The sequence below is a fragment of the Suncus etruscus genome, chromosome 15 (assembly GCF_024139225.1).
Source record: "Suncus etruscus isolate mSunEtr1 chromosome 15, mSunEtr1.pri.cur, whole genome shotgun sequence".
NCBI lineage: Eukaryota > Metazoa > Chordata > Mammalia > Eulipotyphla > Soricidae > Suncus > Suncus etruscus.
This window is the reverse complement of record NC_064862.1, coordinates 64,693,589-64,716,813: the sequence shown is the minus strand read 5'-3', so window position 1 is coordinate 64,716,813 and position 23,225 is coordinate 64,693,589. Positions and strand designations below refer to the sequence as shown.

The 23,225-nt window shown below is 40.0% G+C and overlaps 1 protein-coding gene across 1 annotated transcript in view; it reads left to right on the top strand.

The window, feature by feature from the left end:
• The window catches only part of DNAH3 (dynein axonemal heavy chain 3), a 211,421-nt gene that overhangs the window by 47,350 nt on the left and 140,846 nt on the right, over positions 1-23,225 (top strand). Inside the window, exons 20-27 of the mRNA XM_049788146.1 lie at positions 1,760-1,874; positions 5,350-5,466; positions 6,781-6,960; positions 7,971-8,107; positions 14,789-14,990; positions 18,262-18,354; positions 20,598-20,708; positions 21,029-21,143. Of these exons, the coding sequence (XP_049644103.1) occupies positions 1,760-1,874; positions 5,350-5,466; positions 6,781-6,960; positions 7,971-8,107; positions 14,789-14,990; positions 18,262-18,354; positions 20,598-20,708; positions 21,029-21,143 (1,070 nt within the window). The remainder of the gene's footprint in view (positions 1-1,759; positions 1,875-5,349; positions 5,467-6,780; positions 6,961-7,970; positions 8,108-14,788; positions 14,991-18,261; positions 18,355-20,597; positions 20,709-21,028; positions 21,144-23,225) is intronic.

The following is a 23,225-nucleotide window of genomic DNA, read 5'->3' as shown; positions in this document are numbered from 1 at the left end:
TATAGATCCAGGAGTAAGCCCTGATCATGGTTGGGTGTGGCTCCAACTGTTCCTCAGTCTCACTACCAAATGAATAATGAGGGAGATGGAGAAATAGCACAATGAGCTGGAACTCATGCTTTGCAGGTAGGAGACGGAGGTGCAACCTCCATAATACTCCCCTGAGCACCACCAGGAGTCACTCCTTAGCACTGAGCTTGGATTTGCTCCTATGCATCACCAGGGGTGACCACATCCTTCCCCCAGCACAAAAAAAGGAAATTGAGAAACAGAGGTATTGTTTTAATGGTCTTAAAACAATAGTTCTTAATTGAATGTGAATCTCAGTGCTCCAACTGGTACCACTTGGAGGCATTTTTGTTTGCCACAACTAGCAAGGGGATGGGGATTCTGCTATTGAAATTCTAGTGGAAAGAAGTCAGAGATGTAGCTGAATTCCTTACAGTATATAGGACTGCCACCACCACCCTCCCTCAAAAAAAATTATGCATTCTATAACAATGTGCTAGGTCTATTATAACAAATAATACAGACTCTGACTAAAACAGTATAAACAACTTGAAGTCATGGTACAAGGTTTAAGGCACTTGGTCTACACTTAGCCAATCTGGGTTCAAATTAACCACATAAATTCCCCAATCACTTTCAGAAGATGTCCCTTACCCCAGAGCCAAGAGTGATCCCTGAACATAAAAACAAAAAAAAATCCCCTTTTTCAAAATTCCAAAGGTCTGAACTTGAAGATCAAATATTGATAGTTAATTTTTGTGAGATATGACCTTGCTGATGATCATGCTGATGGCTTGCTGATGGCTACCTTCTCCATGTGTTCTCACCTGATCTCTCTGTGCTAGTCTACATTTCTATCCCAGTTCTAGTAAAGATATTAGTAATGATACTAGTCATATGTGAGTCAGACCCTTCCTAATAATTTTATTTCAACTGTAATGCTTCTTTATGAAGAGTCTATCTCCAACTAGAGAACCTTACAGTCAGGTTCTAAGGGGAGTTACATAATTTTTTAGGGACCCAATTTTTTCCATAACTAAATCCAATAGTCATAAGTGCTGAGAATAAGAAACCTTGTGTTGGACTGCAGTGGAAAATTTCCTTGCTTTTCTGAGTTGTCAATGAGCAAATGAAATAATAGATAGATTAGAGGAGAGAAGACCAAGTCTAATTTATACATATATGGTACAGTTACATAAATTCTAAAGTAAATTAGACAACTGAGGCTTTAGAGCCTAAGTTGAGGAAAGGGAGAGAAATCTGAGAGGTAAAGTGGGAGAGGGGTTGGTATGTGAGGAGGGATGACCTTATATGATAAAGAGGGGGCAACTTCATGTAATAAAACCTTAACTCTAAATGTTGAGCCTCTTGGGAAAGAGATTAATTTAAAGATAACCCTAAATCTAGGTCATTTTTAGGCTTTAAGTCATGGGAACAGTTTCTCCCAAGATCAGGACAACCTCAGTTGACTTTAGTTCTATATACCAACCAAGGTGACACATATTAAAGGAAAATCTATTTTGGATGTCTTAGAAAAAGCCTAATATCATATATGTGGAAGCTGACCAACCAAATATGTACAAACCAGTGGAGAGAGTTGACACATGTTAGAATGAGAAACAGTGAATGGTTTAGTGAAATTAAGGGCTTTTTTTTTTTTTCCTTCCATTTCTCCTAGGCTGAACTGAAGTATCTCCTTTGACATGCTTTCTCTGCCTCCTCTTGTTAACTCCGTTCGCTCTTTCTTTAGACTTGAGCCCATTGGTGCAGCTGCCAGTAAGGAGTATTCCCTGGAGAAAAACTTGGAGAAAATGAAGTCAGACTGGATGGATATGACATTCAATTTTGTGAAGTACAGGGATACGGTGAGTAACAGTCCAACTGTCCAGTACCCCAAGAGCTTCCCCTTTCTTTCATTCTAAGAGATCAAGAGGGTTTCTTTCAGAATTACAACCAAACTCTCAAAGGAAAGATCCTGAACATCTTTTTAGTTTTGTTAAGCCATAATTGTCATTTAACACAGCATATAGGATGTGTCATGTGTTGATTTGATAGATAGCATCATTTTATATATTATTTGGTTATTTATATAGTAACATTTACCCAGCAAAATGATTACTAGTGTAACACTTCTATCCTATCACATAATTATCATTTCTTTTTTTATGCTGGGAACAGTTAAGATCTAGTCTCTTAGCAACTTGAAGATTTTTAAGATGGTGTTGTTGACTATAATCATTGTGCTGTGCACTTGATTGTTTCCTCCCATCTGTCTTCTTGTGCCCATCATCTTTTCTCCCAGTCACTGCTGGAGGGATGCATTTTCAAATGAGAAAGCCCTTTCAAAATAACAAGCTTTCTCCTTGCAATAAAATCCCAGCAAACCTTCTCAATGAGCATCTCCCCATGCAGGCTCCCCAACATACCAGGGGTAAATAAGGCTTAGCACTACTCAAATGTTAATAAATTTTGAAAGCATATGGGGATTTTGTGAGTGTATGGTTCCAAACCAGCAGGGACCTGAGGTTTGGCAGTTCCCAAAACCTCCAGATAATATTGAAGCTGTCACATGTAGACCACTTCTGACTATCAAAGCTGTGTAAAGACTTGTTTTTCACAGGCACTATAGAAGAGAAATAGAGGAGTTTGTGTGTGGAGATGTATGAACTTGAAGTGCTTGCTCAACTATTTCTAGGCTTTGACTTGCTCTGGGGCGGGGCCATCGATGGGGAAGAGATGGGGCTTTGGTAAATCAAAGGTGTTCAAAAACAGGTCCAGACCTGGGGAATGGTGCAAAGGACCATGTTTTGTTCAGACTTGGCATTGAGAAGACCTGGGACCCTATTCCTGGTACCCATGGCTCTCTGAGCACTGAGTCAGAAGTAACTCCTAAGTACCTTTAGGTATACATTTATCCCCCCAAAAGCTATTCAACTGGGTAAACTTTAATAGCTTATTGGTTTTTCATTTATTTTGGTTTGAGGGTCACATCCAATGTCCTCAGGGATTACTCCTGGCTCTGCATTCAGGGATCACTACTGACAGGAGTTCAGAGGATCATATAGGGTGCTGGAGATTGAACCCAGGTCTGCTGTCTATTAGACAAGTTCCTTACCCACTTCAATCACTCCAGCCCTAAATCATTTACTAGTTTTATTCAATTGGGCAGCATCCCTTCTAAGACAAAATGATGCTTGAGATGCTGTGCAAAAATAAAAACTTAGGGACTGGGATATAATATAGGTGTGAGGGCCTTGCTACTCCCACCTTAGTTTTACCTCCTGATAATCACTGAATATAGACATTGAGACCCTTGAGAGCTTCCAGGGTGATTCTGGTGATCCCCAACACCACAAGGCCTGAACAACATCACAACCTTGGGCCTTTACAATAAACTGCCAGCTTGGTTGTCTAAGTATTGCTGGGAATAGTACCTGTACTCCTGGAGTGCCACTTGAGAATCCCTATAAATGATAAATTATTTTTATCAAAGATGAAAGACTTTGGACATGGAAGGTATATAGTAAAACACCAATAATCATGGTAACATCACATTCTTTTAGTGATGACAAGTCATATCAGACACACAGCCTCACTAATGATATTTAAGGGAATCTGTTTCTAGATCCAAGATCTGTTTGCTCACCAGTGTCAGGGAAACAAGGTAACAGTGAAAGGAAAACAGGTTAATTCAGGTGGTAGCAACCCATGAAGATTACAAATTTGTCTCTCCAGCAAAGTCTTACTTCCTGGGGGCTAGAAAGATAGTACTGTGCATAGAGCAGTTGTTTCGATGTAGCTGACTCGAGTTAGATTCCTACTATCCCTATGGTCCTCCAAGCACTCTCAGGAGTGATCCCTGAGTATATAACCAGGAATATGCCTTTAGTATTATCAAGTGTGGACACAAAAGAAGCAAAAATTCTTACTCTTGGACTGGGGCTTGAACTGTCTAAAAGTTGGTAGAGGATAGGAGACAACGACAGAAAGAGTGGTTGGCTGGTGCTGTGTCTTGCTGACATTATTGCTTTGACAACATCACAGGAACACATAGACCTGTCTTTTCTAAAATTCAAAATGGCGTCACTTTGTCAGGTCAGTCTTCAGAGTCTGGGACGTCGTCGAGGATAAGACATTGCTTGCTATTTTCCTCTCAACTGCTATTTATGATTGACGTCTAGTTTTACACTAAACTCACAGTTTACAGGAACATTTCTTAACATTTCAGGGAAATGCAGAATCAGTGGGGTGCTGAAGATCTAAAAATTCTGTAGAAAACAAGATGGAGTTTTCTAGTGCTGCTCACTTAGAATTCCAAATAAACCAGCTCAAGTTCCCAATCTTGAGAAAGGCTAAAATTGAAATTTAGTTAGATATTAAATCATGGTTGGGTGCAGTGGGGCATAGCATACGAGGTTCCATTTTGTACCTGTTGCCTTTGAAATGTATATTCTACAGACCATCAGTACTTAATGCTATGGCGTGTATGTGTGTGTGTGTGTGTGTGTGTGTGTGTGTGTGTGTGTGTGTGTGTGTGTGGTTTTGTTAGAAATCAAATCTACCCCACACATGCACTTTACTGTGATTTACTTCCTCTACCCAAAGGATTGCTTCTTAGCCCTGATTACACAGTAGAATCACCTGGGAAACTTTTTTTTTTTTTTAAAGAAAGTCTTGAATCATACTAACATACATACTCAGTGTGTGTGACTAAGAGTGCACTGCAATGCCCTGGGGCTCCTGGCACACAGTTCAGAAGCCCTGGGTCTAGACCTAACAGGCCAGACAAGCAACTGATTCTACAGGGCAGAGAGTCAGGAAAGCAAATGGATAGAGAAGCAGGAACATAAAGAAAGGGCACAACCCTTTACCAGAAATAGATTCTAGATTATTCTCTACATTTAGATTATATTTAATTTCTGCACAAGATTTAGAAAATAATGGACTTTAAGAATATTTTCGGCTGGAGAGATAGCATGGAAGTAAGGCATTTACCTTTCATGCAGAAGGACAGTGGTCCAAATCCCGGCATCCATATGATCCCCTGTGCCTGCCAGGAGCGATTTCTGAGCATAGAGCCAGGAGTAACCCCTGAGCACTGCCGGGTGTGACCCAAAAACCAAAAAACAAACAGACAAACCAAACCAAAACAAAACAAAACAAAAAGAATATTTTCATGGAAAAAAATCATTTTATCTTCTGAAAAAAATGTAGGTTTCTGTACCACCCCCTACCTTCCCCTGCCAAAATGGGTCATGCAGCTGGGAGGCCTTTGGAAAATTAGATCAAGAGAAATAGGGGTCTCAAAACTCTGACAGAATGGGGAACCTTTGTTGGCAGGACACAAGCATCTTATGTGCAATTGATGACATTCAGCTTCTGCTCGATGACCATGTGATAAAGACCCAGACCATGTGTGGTTCCCCATTCATCAAACCAATAGAAGCAGAATGTCGGGTAAGTGAAAATGAGGTTGTAGTTTGTCATTTTCTGTTAACTCTGTATCTCAGAGGATAAAAATGTCTTCAAGTTCAGTTAATAAATAAACTCTTTCTCCTATTTGGAAAAATCAGTTGCCTGACATCCATGCAAGTGTATGGCCTGTTGAGCCTTTGCAATAATCTGTCAAAAGAGAGGACGAGATATCAAGGCACCAAATCAAACCCCGTTGGGAAAGCCCCTGGAGTCTAGTAATCTAAAATGTAAACTACAAACGAGTAGAGATTTGCCCTCCTCTGCCTGTTTCGGGCAGAAGTGAGCCTTGGCCAACATCATAGACATTGGAATCAGACTGTCTGCATACAAATTCTGGTTTTGGCTTTTTTTTATTTGTTTGGGGGCCATACCCAGTAGTGCTCAGGATTTACTCCAGACTCTCTGCTCAGGAATCACTCCTGACAGTGCTTGAGGGACATATGGGGTGCCAGGGTTTGAACTTCGGTTGACTCTGTAAAGCAAGAGCCCTACCTTCTGAACTATCACTCTGAGCCAGTAACCAAATTTTGATACTGCTCCATGACCTCAGACAAGTTACTTGAACTATTATGTCCTAGTTTTTGCATCTGTAAAGTGAGGTTTGCCATATTGTCCCCTGGTCTATTGGATAAAATAATTTCAGAGGGAGATGAGAGAGACAGCACAGAAGGTATGGCATTTGCCTTGCATGTAGCTAATCATGCAACCCAATCTCCGGTGTCCTATAGGGTCCCCTAAGTCTGCAAGGAGTAATTTTTGAGTGCAGAGTCAGGGATAATCCCTGAGTGTTGCCCCCAAACCAAAAACTAAACAAACAAAAAGTTTCAGGAGAATTAAAGGAGAGGTTATGAGAGTTGGAACATTGTATTTATGCAACACTATCATTAACAGTATTATAAATTATGTTGTCTAAATTAAAATTATTTCATTTTAGATTAAATAAAAACATTTAAAAATAAAAATAAATTAATGTTATAGTAATAAAACTCTTAGATCACAGAGTTGTCACAGAGTTGGTATTATAACTATTTTATTATTATATTATTATTATTATTATTATTCCACTGTAACATGAATATCAGAAAGGCAAAGACTCTTGTTTGTTTCATTCATTGCTATATCCACATTGCCTATAATAGTAGGCATAGGGATATAATAGAGCATAGGGAGCTCTCAGTAAATTTTGTCAAGCAAGTATATGAGTAAACAAATGAATTTGCCTATTAGTATTCAATCAGTGAGTCTGTTTCAATCAGTGGCAGGTTACTGACTCTATCTGAACTGCTAAATTCACAGAAGTGGGAAGAAAAACTAATTCGCATGCAGGAAATTCTGGATGCCTGGTTGAAATGTCAGGTTACCTGGCTATACTTGGAACCTATCTTCAGTTCAGAGGATATCATAGCCCAGATGCCAGAGGAGGGCAGGAAATTTGGCATCGTTGACAATTACTGGAAATCACTTATGGCTCAAGCGGTAGGTCTGGATACCCTCACACATCTTACCATCAGAAAAGTGGGAATCTACACAGACATTTCTTACTGTGCAGGATATCCTTCTTCTTTTCACTTCATATTAGTTAAGATTCTTGTAACTAGCAGAAGAAACATACTCAAAGTAGCTCAGATAAATGAGTATTGCATGGAACTATAGAGCGAAGATTGCAGGTCCCAAAAAAATGGAATCTAGGGGGGCTAGAGAGATAATGTTACAGGTAGGGCATTTGCCTTCCATGTGGTCACCTGAGATTCGATCCCTCGCCTCCTCTAACCTGCCAGAAATAATTCCTGAGTGCAGAGCAAGGAGTAACCCCTGAGCTGCATTGGTTGTTGCTCCAACAAAAACAAAACAAAACAAAAGAATGGATCTAGAAACCAAAATTTGCAGATGGTGTTTTTTCATGACAGCTTTGTCCCCCTTCCCTCTTTCTTTTCTTTTCTTTTTTTGGTTTTGGGATCACACCCAGCAGTGTTCAGGGGTTACTCTTGGCTTTACACTCAGAAATCACTCCTGGCAGGCTCGGGGGACCATATGGGATACCGGGATTTGAACCACCAACCTTCTGCATGCAAGGCAAACACCTTCTCTCCATGCTATTTCTCTGGCCCCTTCCCTTCCCTCTTTCTGCAGAAAAATTGTCAATGTGATGCAATGACATAATGGAAAAATTATCCCCCTAGACTAAGAGCAAAGCCCCTCTTTTTGAAGGCCACCCCAATTTAGTATAGGGTATCATGTCTTAAAATCCAAACTCCCAGAAGCCAAAATATAATTAGCCATTAGTTTCATATGTCCAACTCTGACCCATTCAGTCATGACTAGGGTACGGGGTGCTATTATATCACCTTCTGGAATTAGGAAGCCTCTAACAGAACTGGAGCGGTCACTTAGTGGTGGACTGGTTGCACACTCATTACAATGACCACTCTTAAAATCTCTGATGATTCTCTTTCTTGCTCTCTTATTTTCCCTTTGATGGCTCCTAGGTGAAAGATTCTAGGGTTTTAATGGCAGCTGATCAGCCCCGAATGTATGAGAAACTTCAAGAAGCCAACCTTCTTTTGGAAGACATCCAGAAGGGGCTAAATGATTACTTGGAAAAGAAGAGACTATTTTTCCCCAGGTATCCAATATTTTCCCTCTGTTTGGAGTTGCCCTCTTGACCTTTGTAGGTAGAATTACATTTTTTATACTAAAATCTGGCTTCTACCTATCTATTCGATATTTCTTCCTGATCCTTCATTTCTCAAGAGACACATCCTAAGGATTAGGGATATCTTCATAATTATTTTTTAGAGTGAGGTTGAATAAAGTGCAGTAAGGACTAAGTCAACTTTCACTAAACAGACTTATTAAATATCCAAATAGTAGGGTATAGAAATCATGATTAATAGAAAATTGGATTTAAAGAGTGAATTTCTACCCTTCCTGTTATTATTATTTGTTTTGTTTTATTTTGTTTTGGGGCCAAACTCAGATACACTCAGGAGTTACTCCTGGCTTTACCCTCAGAAATCACTCCTGGCAAGCTTGGAGGACCATATGGGATGCCAGAGATCAAACCCCTATTGGCCATGTGAAAGGCAAACACCCTTCCCGCTCTGCTCTCATTCCAGCCCCATCTTCCAGTTACTAATTCTGAAAGCTTCAACAAATATATTCAAGTTTTACATTGCAAAACAGAGAAAATAATTATCCCCCGACCCCATATATTTATCGATCAGGGTATTGAGGTCATGTCCTTAAACATTTAGTACCTAGACTCTGTGTTTTTTTTTAAAATGTCAGAAATACACTGTAGTAAAGTGAGGATGTCTCGATCACCCTTGACCCCAGAATTAATATAAGGACATTAAATGAAAGAAATCAAGCAGGGAAGGAAGATAGTAAGAAAGAGAATTAATGGAGAAACAAGAATTGGGACATAGGTTATACTGATGATGTGGGAAATTAGTATAGCTTTACATCCAAAGAGCAGGCTCAGTAACACTGAAAATATGAGTGCTAAGCTGCAACCACAAAAATTCTTAATGTACCTGTCAAGAAATATTATATGTCTAAAACTCAACAATCAATAACTTTGTAAAGCACCATTCTTTAAGTTAAAGTAAAATTAAATGTTAGCTGCTGGACTGGAGTGATAGGACAATGGGTAGAGCACTTGCCCTGCACTTAGCCAACCCAGGTTCCATCTTTAGCACCCTACATAGTCCCCTAAGCACTTCCAGGAGTAATTTTTGTATGCAGATCCAGGAGTACATCCTGAGTACCACTGGTTATGTTCTCCCACCACCCAAAATATGTCAGCCAATTTTTTTAACCATCAAAATGTATAGTTCCTGATAGGTATAAATAACTCTCCCCTTTCCCTATAATAACCAGTGTTCTCCATAAAAGTCAAGTATGTTTTATTTATTCATGTATTTGGTTTTTGTTTTATTAAATTTTGGGACACAACCAGCTGGGCTCAGGGGTTACTACTGGCTCAGACTTTCAAAAATTCCTCCTGGCAGGCTCTGGGAACCATATGGGTGCTGGGAATCAAACCCACGTCAGCTGTGTGTAGGGCAAGTGACTTGTCCACTGTGCTATGGCTCCAGCCCCCTCTGTATTTGTTTTAGTTTGGGGGCCACAATCAGTCATGACCAGGGGTTACTCCTTGCTCTGTGCTCAAAAATTACTCCTTGCAATGCTTGGGCGACCATATGGGATGCCAGGTATTGAATCCAGTTTGGCCAAGTGCAAGGCAAGAGCTCTACTTGCTGTCCTAACACTCCAGCCCTTCCAGGTAACTTCTGAAGACTAGTTCCAGGAAGTAAGTCCTGACTCCTAGTAACACTATCCATATTTAGCTCACTGTGGATGCCTCTGTCATGTCATTTTACTCTAATTAGAGTGTAGATTTAATTCTGGTTTACCTTTCAGAAAAAAATTATTGTCTTATCTAAAGATAGTTTCCTTTTTTCTATAAAAAAAATCTGTGGGGAAGTAGAGGACCCTTTGAAATCTAGAAATGTCCTTGCCATTTTTATTTAGTTCAATAGAACTTTCTTCAGTGATGTTCTTTTCCTGTGCTGTACAATATACTAGCTATCCACCACTTATGACTATCCAGCTCTTTAAATGTGGTCATTGTGACTGAAAAGGTAATATTTAAATGTACTTAATGTAACTAGCTCCCTATGGCTAATAGCTTCCGTACAAATACAGCACAAATAGTGGGAGGAAATTAGGAGCATGAAATTAGGGAAGAGGAAGCCCTTGAGATTTGGCCTCCAAGCAAATAACTGTTGTTTTTATTCCTAATAAAATTAAAACTAATCACAACTACCACTACAGCAGTTGTCATATGCTCTAAGTTCTTTTTTGTATGAATTTATTCAACCAAAATAATCCATGAGATTGGAAGTAGTAGAATTATTATTCTCATTTTGCAAAAATAAGGAAACAGCAATATGCCAGAAACAAAACCACAAAAACTAAGACTGGTAAAGCTAAAATTCAAATAGTCTCTATACAATAGTCAGTTAATTTCTTTTTGGCGGGAGAGGGACACAGCCAGCAGCACTTAGGAGTTACTCCTGGCAGACTCGGGACTATATGGTGTTGGGGATGGAACCTGGGTCTGTCCTGTGTCAGCAGCATGCAAGGCAAATGCCTACCACTGTGTTATTGCTCCCAGTCCCCAGTCAATTTAACTTCTATGTATGCTTCATTTTCTCCCTCAATTAGGTATCTCTCTTTCTCTTTCTTATGTACCCACACACATGTGTACACACACACACACACACACACACACACACACACACAAACTTTTCATTTTCATGGGGTAAAATTAAGCATTCTCAGCACACACTTTGAAAATATTGGCATGCACATATTTTCTTTTGTTTTGATTTGATTTTAAGAGTAGTGGTGCACAAATTTAATGTAGGATTTCTTGCATAAAATGTTTTAGCACCAGGGGGCCGGGCGGTGGCGCTGGAGGTAAGGTGCCTGCCTTGCCTGCACTAGCCTAGGACGGACCGCGGTTCGATCCCCCGGCGTCCCATATGGTCCCCCAAGAAGCCAGGAGCAACTTCTGAGCGCATAGCCAGGAGTAACCCCTGAGCGTCACAGGGTGTGGCCCAAAAACCAAAAAAAAAAAAAAAAAAAAAAGTTTTAGCACCACACCCTTCCCCAGAGTGTCTGCTTCCCTCCATCCTTGTTTCAATGTCTTCTTTCATTCCAACCCTCACCAATCACCCTTGCGTAGTAAGCTTCCTACTGAAGACCAGTTCTCCATTTCTGTTGTGTTTGAGCATTTTTATTTCCCTATTATGCTTTTTTTTTTTTTGCTTTTTTGTTTGTTTGTTTGTTTTTGGGTCAGAATTGCTCCCGACAGGCTTGGGGAACCATATGGGATGCCGAGATTTGAACCACTATCCTTCTGCATGCAAGGCAAATGCCCTACCTCCATGCTATCTCTCCAGCCCCAACTATTTTGCTTTTTTATCCTGCATAAGAGAGACATCACTCTGTCTAATATATATTAATTTTAAATTATTTTTAATTTGAAGATATAGAGTGGATATATTTAGTTTGAAATTATGCAACTTAATAATCTTCCCATATCTATTGATATCTATTGAACTGCTTTTTTCATTCTCACACATTAGAAATAAAGGTAATGTAAATCCATTGAATGCCTGCTTGCATTTCATTTGAGTTTGGAAGAAAATGACAGCTTCAATATGTTTTGATTCATTATACACCAGCATAATTATTGAGTTCTTCCTGTCTGCTAAGTACTGCTGCTAGTGTTTTAGTTTGTCTTGTGACAATAAAATGCCCCCAAACTTGGCTTAAAAATAGCAAAACTGGGGCTGAAGCCATAGCACAGTGGGAAAGACATTGCTTTGCACATGGCCAACCCAGATTTGATTCCCAGCATTTCATATGGTTCTCCAAGCCTGCCAGGAGTGATTTCTCGGTACAGAGCCAGAGTAACTGCTGAACACCTTCGGGTGTGGCCCAAACAACAACAGTTAAAAAAAAAACTTTTAATTAGCTTATTTATGTGGAGTGGCAAATTAGATAGGATTCAGCTTAGTGGTTCTGGTCTCTATAGGGCTAATTTATATGCAAGTCATTAGCCTCAAGTATATTGGTGTTTGCCTGTTGGTTGAGGCAACAGATATAGTTGGATTACATATCTGTAATATAATATTAGCTGGGCTTAGTCACATGGTGGTGGTGATGGTGATAGAGATAGTAAGAATGGAAGTTCTAGTTCATTGAGGTGTAGATTTTAAATTTGCACACTCATATTTATCATATTTGCCAATCAGGACTCATAGCAGATGAGATTAAAGAGATATGAAAATTGACTCCACCTCATGATGACTAAAGCTACCATTAATATTGCTACTTTTGTAATCCACTCTATACACTAAAAATTACGATTCTATGATCTCTCCATCAGAGAAGTTTTTGCCTAGTCACAGTAGGGGTTTATCTCATGAAAATTTTCTTTTTTTTTTATTAATTCTATGTGTTTTATAATACTGGTAAGAATGATTTCTCCTGCACATAATCCCAACACCACATCATCTTTAGTACAGCCACATCACTCTCCCAAGGTTCTCAACACCCGTCCCTTTCACTGGCCCCTTTACTGCTGCATCACATCCCTACCAACTCAATTTTGTGGATCAGTTTTCCTGTTGTATTGCCTTTGGCCTTTTGTTGCTATGTATCTTTAAGTCCCACATATTAGTAAGATAATTATGTAACTATCCCTATCTTTCTGAATAATTTTATTTAGCATTATATCTTCTACTTCCATCTATGTTGCTGCAAATTGCATGATTTTTATCCATTGGGGGAAGGGGAAGTAAAAACAGATTTTATTTGGAGGTACTTAGAAAGGGGAGGGAGAGGATAAAGCAAGATAGTGATGACACTCTCCCTTGACTCAACCTTACCCAAAGGTAGAAAGAACCACAATACAAGTCCTAGAGTTAACGTATGAAAGACATACATCTCAAGAGGGGAGGCAACGTGTGCATGCAGACACTATGTGCATGAACTGGTGATGTATGTATATGCAGCATGACCTCATGCACCCAGGGAGCACATACATATCATGATTTTCTTCTTAGATTTGCATAATATCCCATACACCACAACTTATTGATCCATTTATCTGGATATGGGTCATTTCCATAATTTGGCTATTGTGATAAGAGTGGTGATGAACATAGATGTACATATATCCTTTTGAATTAATGTTTGTAGTTTTGGGGATAGATCCCAAGAAGAGGTATCACTGAATTATATGGAAGTCTATTCCTATTTTTTGTTTGTCTGTTTTTGGGTTTTGGGGCCACATTCAACTGTGTTTAGGAGTTATTCCTGGCTCTGTGGTCAGAAATTACTCCTGGCTAGCTTGGGGGACCATATGGGATTCTGGGGATCAAACCAGGTCAGCCGCATGCAAGGTAAATGCCCTACTTGTTGTGCTATCACTCCAGCCCCTGTTTCTATTTGAAGAGGGGTGGTAGTGATAGATTTCCATATTACTTTCCATAAAGGCTAAACAAGTGGACATTCCCAACAACAGTGGACAAGGGTTCTTTTCCCAACAATACTGGGTATTTCCAGACTTGATATCCCATGAATATTTTCTAAAGGTTTGTTGATAATCTTTTGGACTTGAGGAAGAGAATGAAGAAAATAAATTAGCTCGAATTTATTAAATTTATTAAGTAGGGGCTGGAGAGATAGCATGGAGGTAAGGCATTTGCCTTGCATGTAGAAGGACGGTGGTTCGAATCCCGGCATTCCATATGGTCCCCGGAGCCTGCCACTAGCTATTTCTGAGCGTAAAGCCAGGAGTAACCCCTGTGCGCTGCCAGGTGTGACCCCCCTCAAAAAAAAAATCTTATTAAGTAAATGACCTTGTTACTTTGAGCCCATAGCTGACAGTGCTTGGGGGTTACTCCCACCTCAGTACTAGGTGTACTCAGGGGACCACATAATGCCAGAGAGTGAACCTGGGCCTCCTGCAGGCTCAACTCATTATCTCTAAGTTCATACATAGTATTTGGCATGTACTCAGGTTCATTATTTAAATGTACTTATAACTCATAACATTTACTCTGGTGCCTGCAATCAATAAAAACAAGACTACACATTAGAATCATCTGGGGTTGGGTTTTTTTGTTTGTTTGTTTGTTTTGTTTTTCTAGTTGATTAGTTAGTTGGCAGGTTTTTGTTTTGTTGGATTTTTGTTTATTTTTGTTTTTTAAGCCTTAACTGGAAGTGGTCAGGAGCTTAGAGGACAAAGCTCAGAGGACAATGTAGTTTGAGATCAGATTTGGAGCTCTTGCATGCAAAACAAGCATACCAGTTTTTTGAACTCACATGGAATTATCTAGGATTTTTTAAATTGCAATTCCCCAGGTTCAACTCCAAATCAAGTAGAATCCCTGGGCAGTAAAATTTAGTGTTACAAAGTACATGAATGATTCTAAATTTAGACCAAGGTTGAGAATCTCTGTTCTATAAGGTTTTTTCAACTGGCAGGTAGGTTTTTTGTTGTTGTTGTTTTTTTAACTACTCCTTTCCATATGAAACAGCTACTATCACTTGTCTTTCTCTGAAAAAAAAAAACAAAAAACTATGTCTATTCATAAACATGATGGAGTTGGAAAGGGCCTTAAAGAAGGTTGTAGAATCTGTTGAACCTTATAGGAAGGGAAGTGGTGGCAAGATTCCTTAAAAGAGATTTCAGTTGTCATCTGCCTTTGCTTTGAAATAGATTCTTCTTCTTGTCAAATGATGAGCTACTGGAGATCTTGTCAGAGACAAAAGACCCTCTACGAGTGCAACCACACTTGAAGAAGTGCTTTGAAGGAATCGCCAAACTGGAGTTTACAGAGAATCTGGAGATTACGGGCATGATTAGCTCAGAAAAAGAAGTCGTTCCATTCAATAAAAGTATCTACCCAGCTGAAGCCAAAGTAATTCCCCTTACCCACTTTTCATTTTTCCTTCCTTCCCTCCTTCCTTCCTTTCTTCTTTCTTTCTTCTTTTTTCTTTCTTTCTCTCTTCTTTCCTTCCTCCCTTCCCTTTTTCTTTCTTTCTTTCTTTCTTTCTTTCTTTCTTTCTTTCTTTCTTTCTTTCTTTCTCTTTCTTTCTTTCTTTCTTTCTCTCTCTTTCTCTTTCTTTTCTTTCTTTCTTTTCTTTCTTTTTCTTTCTTTCTTTTTTCTTCTTTTCTTTCTTTCTTTCTTTCTTTTCTTTCTTTCTTTCTTTCTTTCTTTCTTCTTTCATTCTTTCTTCTTTCTTTCTTTCTTTCTTTCTTTCCTTTCTCTTTATTTCCTCCTTTTCTTTCTTTTCAATGACAGAACAAAGACAGAGACAGAGAGGATAGAGACAACTCATTAAGTGTTAAGATTCTAATCTAGACTGTGTGGGTGGAAAATTTGGGTTCCATGACTTAATGACTAGGTGACTTTGAGAAGTTACTTAATATTTTCAAGTCTCAGTTTGCCCATATCTTAGTGGGAATTATACTGCAGTTCACATGGCACACTAAATATTAGGAAAGATTTCACCTAAATGATGTGGAGGCGATAGAAGAAATCAGAGCCAAATTACTGAAATAGATCCAAGTTCCACAAGAAGAGCCACCCAACTGGTCAGACAGCTAGAACTACTGGTTTGGGGGTTACTTTTTTTTTTTTTTAAGATTTCTGGGACAGTGTTTAAATATAATACAATATTATGAAATAAGTGCTATTTTATTAAGATTTTCATATATTTCGGGGCTGGGTAGGTGGCGCTGGAGGTAAGGTGTCTGCCTTGCAAGCGCTAGCCAAGGAAGGACCGAGGTTCGATCCCCCGGCGTCCCATATGGTCCCCCCAAGCCAGGGGCGATTTCTGAGCACATAGCCAGGAGTAACCCCTGAGCATCAAACGGGTGTGGCCCAAAAACCAAAAAAAAAAAAAAAAAAAAAAAAAAAAATTTTCATATATTGCCTTTTATAAAAAGCAAAATATAAGTTAGTTCTTGTCCTACATGGCATGGTAGTATCAGCAAAGGAAATAGACCAGCTTGCTTAGGGACTAACTTTGTCGGGCATTTTTGCCACCCACATATCTAAGCTGCCATAACTGGAATCCATGAAGCCAACCAACCACTAGAGGTGCCTGCAAATGCAAAATTAAGCAAGTTACTGCACATTTTGATTGCCTGTAGAGTTTAATTAAGTCAGAATGTCTGGGAATAGGCATCAGGCATCTGCTTTCTTAAAAAATACTTCCAAATGATTTCAACACATGGCAAAGTTGAGCAACCTCTGAAATAATGCAAGAAAGGAACAACTCATTCTTATTTTTATTTCTTTTAATTGTGGCATATTTGGCATATAACATATTCTTTTTGGGTCTACAATATAATGACTTGAGATTTGTGTGCATTGCAAGATGATCACCACAATAAGTCTGTTACCATCTACCAACTTGCATAATTATAAGTCTTTGGCCATGAAAATATTTCAATTTATTCTTTTAGCAATTTTCAGCTACACAAGAAAGTACTAAGCATAGTAACAATTTACTACATTATATCCCCATGACTTATTTATTTTATAACTTTTTCAGTCACAGACAACTTCCCATATCTACCCTTGTTGTTCTCAGTCACATCTCCCCATTCTACATATGTTCTATTTTGGGGGGGGGGGTTGTTTTGTTGCTTTATTTTGGGAGTCACACCCAGTTGTTTAGAATTTATCCCTGGTTCTGTGTTCAGAGATCACACCTGGCATGGTCAGAAGAACATATGTAGTATTGGGAATCAAACTTTGGCTGGCCTCATGAAAGACAAGCACCATACCCACTGCACTATCTATCATTAAATGCTTTAGTTTTATTTTTTAGACCTTTGGACATATTTCATCGATTTTTTTTTCCTCCAATATACTCCCCCAGCTCTTGCCTCTGGCAACCAACTGTCTATTTTCTGTACACATATGGGCTAGGAAAAAGCATTTGTATATAATGGTGGGCTGGCATGGGGATCCTTCCCAGCAGAGTGCTAAGGAGGCCCAGGGGCCACTCCCATCAACCAGGTTGGATTACTCAGTGCCCAAGCCTGGTGACATGATGCCACTTAGTCCCAGTAGTACTAGGAAACCTAGGCCTAGTAAGCCTAGTAGTACTCAGAGGACTATGCAAGGCTGAAGTTCAAATTTAGGGTTCCATTCATGCAAGGCAAGCACTCTGCCCTTTGAGCAATCTCCCTGGCCCTGGTCACCATTTTTTAGGAAGGAGTAGAGAAGAAGTAATCGTTTGTTTTGTTCACACACTAAGTAAATATACAGTATTTGTCTATCCCTGACAAATTTTTCTTAGTATTGTACCCTCGAGATCTAGCCATGTTGTAAGTGGCAAGATGCATTCTTTTTTCCCAAGCCTGAATATTAGTTCAGTATATGCACATGTATATGTCACTGTGCCACATTTCATTTATTCATCTACAAATGGACATTTAGATGAACACCCTTCTCACGGAGTGGCTGTTACAAATAATACCACCATACATGCAATTTATTCTATTTTTTAAATGTTATTTGCCTCCCAAGAAATCATGTTTCAAATAGCACAGAGCTGGAGCAATAACATAGTGGTAGTTTGTTTTCCTTGCACGCAACCGACCTGGGTTCAGCCCCCGGCAACCCATAGAGTTCCCCATGCCTGCCAGGAGTGATTTCTGAGCACAGAGCCAGCAGTAACCCCTGAGTGCCACCAAAACTAAAACTCCTCTTCAAAAAATGAGAGGAAAGAAAAACATGCTCAGAACTCCTCAAAGTTCCTTCATGACATATGTATTGCCTAGAATACAGAAAATTAGTGTAAAGTCATCATAAATGAAAAAAGGCTCATCAGGGGCCAGAGAGATAGCATGGTAAGGCATTTGCCTTTCATGCAGGAGGTCATCGGTTCGAATCCCAGCATCCCATATGGTCCCCATGCCTGCCAGGAGCAATTTCTGAGCACGGAGCCAGGAATAACCCCTGAGCACTGCCGGGTGTGACCCAAAAACCACAAAAAAAAAAAAAAAAAAAAAAAGAAAGAAAGAAAAGAAAAAAGGCTCATCAATCTTGAAGGATTGATCAGGCCTTTGAAATCCTCTCTCGTACTTCCTCAGAGAGAAAGATGGATTCTGCTTATGTTCCCTTGCTCTGGGCTTGACTCACTTGCTGCTCTCCTCTCTGTCTTGTCTTGCAGGGCATGGTGGAGAAGTGGCTGCAGCAGGTGGAGCACATGATGTTGGTCAGTTTGCGGGAAGTCATACAACAAGGCATTGAAGCATATGCCAAGGTAAAGGGGGATCCAAATGTTGGTACAGCAACAAGAACTTTGGGGAGAAGGTTAAGTAATCAGTTATACCTGTCCCTCTTTATTTTTTCTATTTAAACTCACCCCTGTCTTTCAGGGAAACACGGATCCCTCTGCCTCTCTTCTTTGCCTTATAAACCCTGGGACAAAAATTTCTGTTTAACCATTTGCATTTGGAAGCAGGTGATACAAAATAAGCTAGACCCTTCTGGTTGCTAGAAACCATTCTATTTATAAATAAATTGAAAACTCAGGTTATTTTTTAAAAATCTGTTTTGGGGGGATTTGAGTGATAGCACAGAGGTAGGGCATTTGTCTTGCATGTGGCTGACCTGGGACAGACCCAGGTTTGATTCCTGGCATCCCATATTGTTAACTGAGTCTGCCAGGAGCAATTTCTGAGCGCAGAGCCAAGAATAACCCCTGAGTGTTGACAGATGTGGCCCCGAACCAAAACAAAAACAAAAAACAAAAAAAAAACAAAAAACAAACAGACAAAACCTGTTTGGGGGGCTATGCTCAGCTATGTTCAGGTTTTGCTCCTAGTTCTGCACTCAGAGATCATTCCTAATGGACTTAGGAGATTACACAGAACGTTGGGGATCAAACCTAGATCAGTCATGTAGAAAGCAAGTGCTCTATCCGCTGTTTTATCTCTGTGGACCCTCAAGTCAACATTGAGCTCTTTCCAATAAAGCTTCCTTCCAGGAGAGTTTTATTTTCTTGTCTGTGTTTTTAGGTCACATCAGGCGATTTGCAGAGGTTACTCCTGGCTCTGCACTCAGGAATTACTACTGGAGGTAGTTGGGGGACCATATGCCAGGGATTGAAACCAAAATGGCTGCCACGTGCAACATAAAAGCACTAATGGCTGAACTATCATTCTGGGCCCTCAGGAGAGTTTTGTGTGTGCACAGTACACATGCCCTGTATAGATAATGGCATAGTTCTTTAGAATTTTAAAGGTTTAATTAGAACAGGTTTTGAGGGGCAGTGGAAGGAAGGGGGCCCATATCTAGCAGCAGTGTTCCATGTCTATTCCTGTGTCTATTTCTGACTCTGCTTAGGAGTGACTGCTGGTGGTATCAGGGGGCCATATTCATACTGGGGATTTGAACCAGGTTCACAGACTTTGCTGACACATGCAAGACAAGTGCCAGGAGTAGCCCCTGAGCATCACCAGGTGTGACCCAAAAACCCCCAAAACAACCAACCAAACAAAACCAAGCATGGCCAGACCTATGGCTGTGTGGGATAGGGAATGGTTAGGAAATCAATGGCACAAGATTTTTTTTTAGTAAAAAAGAGTAGTAATGATACTTTCTGGAAACCACCTGCTATTTGTCAAGTGGAAGTTTGATTAAAAAAAAAAATTCCTGCTATTTGTCAGGTAGAAGTTTGATAAAAAAAAAATATCTTTTTTGTTTGTTTTTTTTGTTTTGGGGGTCAGCAGTGCTCAGGGATTACTATGGACTCTGAGCTCAGGAATCACTCCTGGAGGACTTGTGAGACTATATGGGATGTTAGAGAAGAAACCTAGGTCGACCAACTGCAAGACAAATGTCCTTCCTGCTGTATGACCATTCTCGCCCTAAATATATCTTTTAGTGGGCCTGGAGAGATAATACAGCGGCGTTTGCCTTGCAAGCAGCAGATCCAGGACCAAAGATGGTTGGTTCGAATCCCGGTGTCCCATATGGTCCCCCATGCCAGGAGCTATTTCTGAGCAGACAGCCAGGAGTAACCCCTGAGCAACACTGGGTGTGGCCCAAAACAAAAAAAAATAGATAGATAGATAGATAGATAGATAGATAGATAGATAGATATCTTTTACTTTTTTTGGGGGGACACACCTAATGATGCTCAGGGGTTACTCCTGGCTATGCACTCAGAAACCGCTCCTGACTGGGGGTACCATACGGGACGCAGGGGATCAAACCAAGGTCCATCCTAGGTTAGCAAGTGCAAGGCAAACGCGCTACTGCTTGTACCACCCCTCTGGAACCCTAAAAATATCTTTTTAAGGAACTGAAATTGCTCGTGACATTTTTTCTTTTTCTCAGAACTCAGAGAAGAGGACATAAATCACTAATGCCTGAAAGTTTGTGCCTGTGGCCTGAGAGTGTGGGAAAGGATTTTGTTTCTGTTGTAGGGATGGAAAATATTTTCAGTTTAACCACAGAAGATGAACTAATGGTACAACATGCCCCATCACACTTTCCCAGGTCCCTCGTAACGATTGGGTCTTGCAGTGGCCTGGCCAGGTAGTAATCTGTGTCTCTTCTATATATTGGACCAAGGAAGTATCCCACGCCCTGGTAGAAAAGACTTTGCCGGTAAGTAAAGGATCCTTCCTGTCTTCAAGCTCAGAGAGTAGAATCAGGATCCAGTAGAATTTGAATGACATGTCATTAGAGGGATCCTGTTTTCCAAACAATCAAAAACTCACTAGTCCCATGGTATCACAGAAACCAGGGTTCTCATGGGGACCTTGAGGCAGAAACTTTTGAATTGGGGGGTGAGCGACTAGGTTGTGTGAGGGATGACATTCAGGAGTCTGACCTAGATTGTGGGGGGTGAGGGGGAGATGGCTCTATTCAGATAAAAAGGGGGAGAATCTTAGGTAACTAGCAACCCTTGCTTATATTCCTGCCAGGAGTTTCTGCAAAAGAGCAATGATCAGATCGCACAGATTGTCGAGCTAGTTCGAGGAAAGCTGAGCAGTGGGGCCCGACTCACTCTTGGAGCCCTAACTGTCATTGATGTTCATGGTAAGTAGACAAGAAGATTCTCCTGGCCTGATTGACTGTCCAGAAATAGCACCCTGATGACTCTCGGTTCCTTCTTACTAATGTAAAGAGGAGAAAGGAGAAGAAACAATCCAGAAGGTTCTGTGTACCTCCAACTTAAGTTTTCCCCTGTAAGCTCCACTGTTATTACCAGAAACTTCCTCAGCAGCACTCTGACCAAAGACACAAGTATGTCTGATATTTGCCAACTTAGATCAATTTCCTTGGGCTAACGATACTCAATAGTTTTTAATACTCACCAGGGGCCTAGCTTCATGCTAAGTGTGTGGCCCTCATTATCTGATTTTATGATTTTATAGCATTTCATACCTGAAGTTTCTAAGGCTTGAATGAAAAATGAATTATTAAGTTACACAGAACTAGTAAGTACCAGAGACTGTTATAATTGGAATCATTGTTGTGGGATTCCAAACCTAAGAGACTAAATGAAAAACAATGTGGGGAAGGACTGGGTGAGAGATGATACCTTCCAGCTCTTCCTCAAAAAAAAAAAGAAGAGTGGCCAGAGTGATAGCACAGCTTGCCTTGCACATAGCTAACCTGGGTTCATTCCCTGGCATCTCATATGGTCCCCTGAGCCTTCCAGGAGTGATTTCCTGAGCACAGAGCCAGTAGTAAATTCTGAGCACACCCAGGTGTGACTCAAAAACCAAAAAGAAAAAGGCAGGGAGGAATAGAGGAGAAATTGAAAAAAGGAAAAGAAGAAGGGATATGCAGTGGGAGGAGTAAAAAGGTGTGTGGAAAGGGGAGAGAAGGAATTGGGATCTTGATCTAAAACAAAACACTATAACCAAGGAAACTAGGCCTAAACCAGCATCTCCTGCCTGGGGACAGCATCTCTTGCTCATGCACTCTGCTTCCTACTGGCAAGGCATCTTTAGTTCCCTAAAAGTTGATGCTTTTTTCAACTTGATTTCATTCAGATGGATGGACATAAACCAAAAATAAAGGAAGAAGGATGTAGCCTTCAACTGGCTACCTATTAAGTTGGTAGGAATGGTAAATGCAGGCCTATGAGTGGTTGGGTTTACATACATACATACAATAATACCAAAAGAGTGCACACATCCCCAAGCCAATCTCTTAAAATGTATTCTTCTGGGTCCAGAGAGATAGTTCAGCAAAATAAGGCATTTGCATTGCACATGGCCATCCTGAATTCCAAACCTGGCTCCACATATGGTCTCCTTAAGCACTATTAAGAGTGATCCCTGAACAGAGAACAGAAGAAAGCCCCTGAACACTGTGGGGATGGCCAAAAAAAATAGTTAAAAAACAATAAAAGGAAGATTCACCTTTTTCTTGGGTCTTTTTGCCAACCTCTTTTCAACTAAATGCACCATGGTGTCTTTTAAGAAGCTGTGTGTGCAAGTTATTGGTATAATCATCTTCAAGGACTCTAGGATATATTTTTTTATTTAATAGCAATTCTCAGAGTATGCCAGTAAAGTTATAGAAAATAATCTGTTCTCAAAGTTACATATTTGAACTGCTATATTATGTCTGAACTCTCAATAGCTCTTGGTCTACGGATACCTAAAAATAATTAATATAAATTTAATAAATTATGCTCATAAATTTCACTCTTCATGATTCCTATCATAAAAAATAAACTCACAAGTTTATGAAAGAAGTAGAAAACCATAAAATTTAGCTTCCTTTTTTGTTGCTGTTGTTGTTTGTTTTGTTTTGGGGCCACACCTGGCAGCGCTCAGGGGTTACTCCTGACTCTGTGCTCAGGAATCACTTCTGACAGGCTCAGGGGACCATTTGTGATGCCAGGGATTGAACCTGGATCAGGTATGTGCAAGGCAACTGTCCTATCTTCTATGCTTATCTTCTAAACTTCTAGGTTGAATGGTTTCTCAGTTCCCCAGATGAAAATAAAAATTAAAGCATGATTTTACTTCCTTTATTATAGAAAGTGTGCATATTAATGAAGCTAGTCTATTAAAAATAAATTTTAATGGGCTAAATTTAGAGGTCTACTTGAATTTTTTTTGTTTGTTTTTTTTGTTTTTGGGTCACACCCAGCAGCAGGGT